Source organism: Hydractinia symbiolongicarpus, chromosome 14 (genome assembly GCF_029227915.1).
Source record: "Hydractinia symbiolongicarpus strain clone_291-10 chromosome 14, HSymV2.1, whole genome shotgun sequence".
NCBI classification, from domain to species: Eukaryota; Metazoa; Cnidaria; class Hydrozoa; order Anthoathecata; family Hydractiniidae; genus Hydractinia; species Hydractinia symbiolongicarpus.
The window spans coordinates 1,628,446-1,635,894 of record NC_079888.1 but is presented as its reverse complement, the minus strand read 5'-3'; the positions used below and the strand labels follow the sequence as shown (position 1 = coordinate 1,635,894).

General features: G+C 36.2%; 1 protein-coding gene across 1 annotated transcript; it reads left to right on the top strand.

The window, feature by feature from the left end:
• Positions 1-2,275, top strand: LOC130625753 (putative ubiquitin carboxyl-terminal hydrolase 50). The gene has a single exon (XM_057440855.1). The coding sequence runs from the start codon at positions 13-15 to the stop codon at positions 745-747; it is 735 nt and encodes a 244-aa protein (XP_057296838.1). The 5' UTR covers positions 1-12; the 3' UTR covers positions 748-2,275.
• The last annotated feature ends 5,174 nt before the right edge of the window (positions 2,276-7,449 follow it).

The window sequence follows — 7,449 nt, the reverse complement described above, 5'->3', positions numbered from 1 at the left end:
ATTTCGCTTAACATGGCGAAGCTGAAGCAATCATTGTCACCTGTTGACCCTTCGAATTTTCTATGGGCCCTCGAACGTCAAATGCACTCGGATGGGAAAGTGGACTTCCAATTTAATACTCAGCAAGATGTAGCAGAGATTTTGTTTGTGGTTTTGGACGCCCTTAAGGGATTTTCCCTGATTGCTGCAGATAAAATCTCAACTGAAATCTCAATGTCCGTAAGCTGTAACACCTGCCTGTGCACCTCGGTAAATGTCGAAATGCAGGACATTTTAACACTGCCAATGACATCTAAAATCCAATCTTGTGTCAGCAAATTTTTAGAACCGGAAATTCTAACTGATGGAAACAAGTGGTTTTGTTCGCAATGCTTTGCACATAGAGAGAGTACTAGAGAAACGCAAATCAGCAGGAGTAGTGAAATCTTATTCCTGCATCTTAAAAGGTTTTTAAAACATGGTGAACATCTGCTAAAAGACAACAGAGTTGTTGAATGTGTTTCTTTACGTGACTCTCTCCTGCAACTACCTCTCGTCAGTGATACGGACACAATGTTTAATCAGAACTACTCATTGTTAGCAACAATTAATCACTCCGGTACGTTAACCGCAGGTCATTATTGGGCTTATGTTAAGGATCCTGCCACAAATTCTTGGTACCACTGCAACGATAGAGCGGTTTGCAAATGCTCTCCACCTATTCGCAACAACAATTCATGTTACATTCTTTGTTACGTTCGCTGTTGATCCGCTTTTTCTTTCTTTCTTATACATTTATCATTACGTTTATAAAACCTGTATTTCCAGGGTCATGGGGGAGGAAAATGTAAATCCGAGCGGTTTTATATTACCCCAGCTAGTTCATTTGAACCAGTTTGCCGTCAATACCCAGAGGGTAAAGAGTTCAGCTCACTCCTCTCTGGTAACTTAGAAGAAGCTTAGCAAGGGGGTTTGCTTTTAGCTTGTCTTTGGGTGTAACGACCCCACTTTTTACCCCAGTTCAGTAAGGTGCCCAAGTTTACTAACTTGGTCTTCAGGCTTGACAACCCTGCTGTCCTTAGTCAAAATATGTACAGGCTGGTCCTGTCATGACAACCTCCTGTGTAAGGCTGAGTGTTGGGGCCCTGTAACACATGTGGAAAGCTACAGCCAGAGTCACAAGTTCTGGCGCACAGGAGGGTTTTATATAATTCTTTTTATATTATATATTTTTGACATATACATTTTTTCCATTTGTGTTTGTTCTGTAACCAGTCCGTTTATGTTGTTAGCTCTGTCTTGTGTCGTATTGTTTGTGATTGAAGGATTGTTTTTTCTCTTTAAGATTTTCTCAGTGAATAGTTATAGGTCCAAGTTGGACAGTACTCATGCTTGTAATAAGCAAGAAAGTGTATTCAGCACCTATTTCTGGGAGCCTAATCCCAATTTTATTAACATCCACCGTCCCTGTAGACAAGATACTTCAGTGCAGCTTGCTGTATTGTAAACCTTTTTCATTATTTCCACCGGCAGGATGCAGTCAAGTGAACATGGGTGAAAAAATGTCATCACCGTCTTCGTTTGTTGTTTGCAACCAACTTTGAAGTTCCTGCGCTGCATTTTTGGATGCTTGTGAGTCTGCAACGTTATCAGAGAACCCATCCATGATAGTTTTTACTTTTTGGGCATGTTTAGATGACGGTATTATCGCATGTCCATGTATCTCACCTCGACTTTTAGCAAATTCATATCGCAACCAATAGTCATCATATTGAAATACTTCCTTGCTGACTGTGGCAAAGTAATTTATAGTCCTTGCATCAAAATACTGCGTGACGATATGAAGATTTTGTAAAATCATTTCCCGTTTGAATTTATTGTCGCTCTCCATTTGCTGCCGTACATCATCTTCGTTTAAATTTTTTATTAGCGCATGATACTTAATAAGTAGTTCATGCAATGGTTTCCAATGAAATTCTGCACAACTGTTGGTATCAAAATATGCTGGTAAATCGCCAAATTCATTTCGTCTAAAAAACAACATGGCATCCAATTTTTTTTTTGGTCTCTCCAGTACGGATCGGTATTTACCAGGTTTTTTCCAATAGTAATAATTTTTCGTGAAACTGAATCATCATCATTTTGTAAATTATCTCTCAGTTCAGCGATTGTGAGGTGAGCATCATTTAATTGTTCCGAAACCAGAAAGCTACCCTGCTGCAATGCTTGCATTCGGAAACGCATGTTCAATAAGAAAAATTTTAAGTACGGATGACGTGCTACACGATTATCAGAACAATAATATATATGTTCGATGTATTCTTCAAAGTTAATTTTATTCAACCTTGGAACAGTTAAGTCACAATTTCCAATAATAAAAACAGTTGGGTATGCCATAGTGAAAAAACCAGGAGTTTTTAATTCCCGAATAGGCTGTTCTCTTGTATATTCCAAATTTGCATTTGCAACATTGCCATGTTGAAGAGCTTGATTAACAGCATCTTCGGAACCCAAGAGCTTTTCAAGTAGTGTTCGTAACTCTTTGTCAGCATCTTTAGGTTCAACAGGGCACACTAACCCAGAACGGGTTATACTCTCATCATCTTCAGGTAGGTTTTGTTGAAATAGATTTTCAGCAGGACCCTTATCTCCTTCAGGTATGATATTTGGTAATTCCAGAACTGGCAAATCAGGTAGTTCAGAACGTATCTCTGGTAAATTTTGAATGCGGTCATATTTTATTGAGACATCCTTATAGTATTCATTTGGCAGGAACTGGAAGTAGCGTCCTTTTAGAGGTTTGTCAATGTGATCAGAGCCATTGTATTGATGTTTATTTTTAGTATCTTGACATTCAACACCCCCTTCTGGGTATCCAAAACACAGCCCTCGTAATGCATTTTCAACTTTAACCCTTTGCACGGTATACTGTTGAACCGAATTTTGACTTTCCTTTTTTCTAATAACCACTATTCCAACATATGATGGTAACGATGGCAATTCTTCAACAATTTGCATTCTTTGAGGGAAACTGATACAATGTCCTTTTGATGCAAGCATGCCATATCTTAGGAGGTGTATATTCATGATAACAGTGATACCACGAATCAACGCTACTTCCAGCATGGTCAAATTTTGGAGATATGGCGGCACTTGTAAAAAATGCATATCATTAGGGCGGATGTTATCGTGGGTTCGTCATCATCGGCTGAGAGTATACCTGAAAATCTAGCAGGTGTCTTGACACTCTTTTTGAAACGACTAAGACTCTCCCTATGACACCTGTCACACCTTCCATCGCTGAAAATTTTCCAAGGCTTAACGGTAATTGGTTTTGTTTTATTTGCTGCAGTAGGAGTGATAGGAAGGGTAGCATGAAATACTGGTCGGGTTTCACAACAAGCTTTACAGGTTGCCAAGCTATGTAACTTTTCACCTTTCTCAAACTGTTCTACAGCAGCCACAACATCGGGATTTTGATGAATGGTGGAAGTTTCATTTCTGTAAATATCACCTTGGTCACTGGTTTGGTCGTTTGTGACAATTCTTAAATCCGACTCTGTAGTTGGTACTGACTGTGTGGTTGGTAAATTTTTTTGTATTGGCTGCGTGATTGGTAAATTTGTTGATAAAATATTTTCTTGATTGTGTGTAGTAACTGGCAGTGTACCTGGCAACATTTAGAGGTAGATAGTTTTTTCAAAGCAGATTTTTTCTGCTCACCTGCAGCTGATTTGGAAAGTGCCTTTTTGCATCTATAATTTATTCGCAGGTGTCTTTTTTTGTTTCGATACTTGTTTCATTAACTTTAGGTTTTTCATATTCAATATTCAACTGAAGACACTTTTGCTTCAAAGCAGGTTCTTTTTTTGATAATATATCTTTTTTTTTTTCCTTTTGGTATTTTAGCAGCAGACACATAAGAAGTCATTAGTTTTTCTACTAGAAGATCTTGCTTTTTCTTCAAAGTAGTAGCCTCCTTTTCAACAGGTTTTTGTTTGGTTATATTTTTAAGTTGGACTGAAGTTATTGATGGCAAACAAGGAATCTTTTTGGGTGGACTGAGTGGTGTGGATGATGTAACAGAAGGAATGCTCACATTGTCATCAAAGATCAGCGATTGGTGTAGTGATTTTGATTAACCCTGCCAAGCAAAATAAAATATTTTTAAGTTGGACTGAAGTTATTGATGGCAAACAAGGAATCTTTTTGGGTAGACTGAGTGGTGTGGATGATGTAACAGAAGGAATGCTCACATTGTCATCAAAGATCAGCGATTGGTAGTGATTTTGATTAACCTTGCCAAGCGAAATAAAAGCACCTGAAGTTGTACCATCTGTCAATAGATGTGCCACTTGTTGTTCACCAGCAATATCATGTGTTTCGTCATGTGTAGGACTAATAAGGGTATATGGGCGCATGGAAGTGCTGGTATCTGATGTTATTAAAATGCTGACACCCAGCATTATTGCAGCAGCCTGTATGAAAATCTCTACAACATCAACAGTAGGTCTTGACTGAGTTTGTAAGTCACATTCCCACTCTTCAGGGCTTATGGATAAAAAGTCTCTGTTATTTTGAAAAATTTCTAAATTACTATTTTCACGAACAAATTGAACTACAGCTGCTCGTAGTTGGAGGTGATTCTGGAAACGTAGTCTAGGGAGCACAATTTGTCTTATCTCAGGGCGATCAAGTTGCTGTGCTACTGCTCTATAAAAGCAGTTGCCATCCCCTATCGTCACTTCTCGATACGTTATATTTGACAAACCAATACTTCTAGCATAAGCGACTATTTGATTGGCAGAGTTTGATTTGTTTAGAAGATGGGTGGCAAAGGATTCCTGTAGTGCTACTTGGAAGTCGATATCATTATTATTATTAAAGGGGCCATGATTGCTTTCAATATCGCCAGATAACAGTAACAGTAATTTCAAAGATGCAAGACTGATATTACAGCTTAGACAACACATGAAAATTACTGAAATAAAAAGTTTTAAAAAATGGAAGTTGTTGTTATTATCTATCTGATCAAAAAACATTCCAGAATTGCTGTGAAAATTTATTGTTTCATTCCTAATATTATTGGAGTGACTGGCAGCTACATTATAAAATGACCCAATGGTAGCACGATATGCCTGGACCGATATCATGATGAATTTGGTCTTCAAAGTCAACCTGCGATTGCTTCAGTGCTACGAAGCAGAAAGTAAATACAGGACACAGCAGGGGACTAAAAATCAGATAAATAGTAAAGCAAATCTACTTAAGATAGCACTTAAATCAGATATAACGGTAGGTAAATCTACTAAAAGATGTACCTAGCTGTAGTTTGTTTGATAGTAAAAATACACAGATAAAATTATTAAATAATACTTATCCAATAATCCAAGAAGTATCAATAAAGTTTGAGCAAACAAACGCAACACGCTCCAGTAAATTTCCAGTGGGTTTGAGAATAAGTAGCGCCAAAAAGTATATTTCGACGGCGTAAACCACGTGATCCATATTGTCCAATCACAGTTAAAATTTTTCGTTTTTTATAAAAGTTCACGTGTTCTATTTTGTCCAATCAAAGCAAAAAATGTTTGTTTTTGAAAAACTTAGTTCCCAGCGCTTTTTGTATTAGCAAATGCACTGTTTATTCCGGACGCAATATTTCACGTGCCAATGACATTACGTATTGCTTATAATCTAATGAATCAAAAACTACTAAAATGTAAATAAACAGTATCCTGCGTCTGTTTTCTTGCCAATAGGTTAAAGAAGTGTCGGTAAGATATTTGTTTATTGGAAAGGAATATTTTTTGCAGGATAGCCATTCAAAAGCTTGTATATTATATACCAAGTTTTTTCCATGGGTCCTGTTAGATTTCTAAGACAGAGAAAAAACAGAGAAAAACACAATGGCTAAGAAATATAAAAGGAATACAGATATAGTTGAGAACAAAACTTGTTCTCAACTTTTTTCAACTGGCTCTAATTTTGTTATTATTCAGCCAGAGGTCGACTTGCGAAGGTTCTAACTCGACCTGCGAGACAAGGGTATCCAAGTTTTTATGGGATGAAATAATTATTGTATTATCTGCATATAGGTGGTGGTGGTTTGAATTGATGACAGTTTTTAAGTCATTAATATACAAAAGAAAAAGCAGGGGCCTAACACAGATCCCTGGGGCAAAGGTAAAAAGTCAGGGTAAAAATCAGAATATATATATATATATATACATAGTATACGGCATATAATATCCTTAATACTGCAATATATAGCTATATGTGCAACATAATTAATGTTTTTCCTAGCCCTGTCCAGGATTCGAACTTGGATCTCTCATTTATAAGAGTGTCATAGCCATTAGACCAACAGGGCATGAATGCATATATACTTTTATAGTTGCACATTATAGCCACACATGTACAGAAAGTCTGATATATAAGAACATCTAGTTTTCTTTATACAAGTGTCTCAGAACTGCAATATTAACCACAACAGCAAAAAACAAATCAAAATATAAAAATATATAACCAAAATGAGTCAAAACTTTGTACTCTCTGCACACCATATGTTACTTATGTTAACTTTTGAAGTTGTAGCTTTACGCCTGTCGTGGACGACCGACGTCACTTCTTCCTCTTCTTCTACTTCATCTCTAGAGAGAGGAGGATGAGGATTAGATCGAACTACAGTGACTATACTGTTTTCTGAGGCTTTATATATGGAGAATTTTTACTCACAAATTTTTATATGTCATGGGCTTCTTTATTAGCAAAAACACAGTCTATTCTGGACACAATATTCTATATGGGTCAGTGACACATTTTATTTAGAACAAAACAAATCAGAAGATGCTACAAAACGTTACGAAGGATTTTTCTAATGCGAATTGGATGGCAAATTTGCAGGCGAAATGTATCTGAGCATGCACATTTTTACTTGTGTTATTTTGCTTCGAAAAGTTTGCTTAACTGAAAAGTAGAAACAAGGTTCTTTTTTCATGTAAATATACATCCTAACAAAGTTTTATCCTAACATAGAAAAAATAACAAAAGAAGTCTTAATTCAAAAAAAAGATGTATATATATACTCAATAAAATTCATAACTATAAATTCAAATAAAAGCTCAATGTTGTTCAATGTTTATATATATATTTGAAGATTTTCTATGTTTCTATGTTATTTTTTCTGTTATTATATAGATGTTTGAAGATTTCCAGGACATGTTAATGATTGCACAAGAACAACTCCTTAGAAATTAAAAAAAATTGTTACTAGAAAATATGGATGTTGGTGTTAATCCTAATATATATAGAAATAATTTCAGTTTCTATAACATGACTCGCACTAGTGTATAAAATTAATTTGAAGACACATGATCCTGTTGCTGTATTAGCGAAAGAGTAGTCTGTTTGGAACGCCAAATAGTCTATGGGTCTACATTTTGTTTAGAATCCGACGACTACAAATTTACA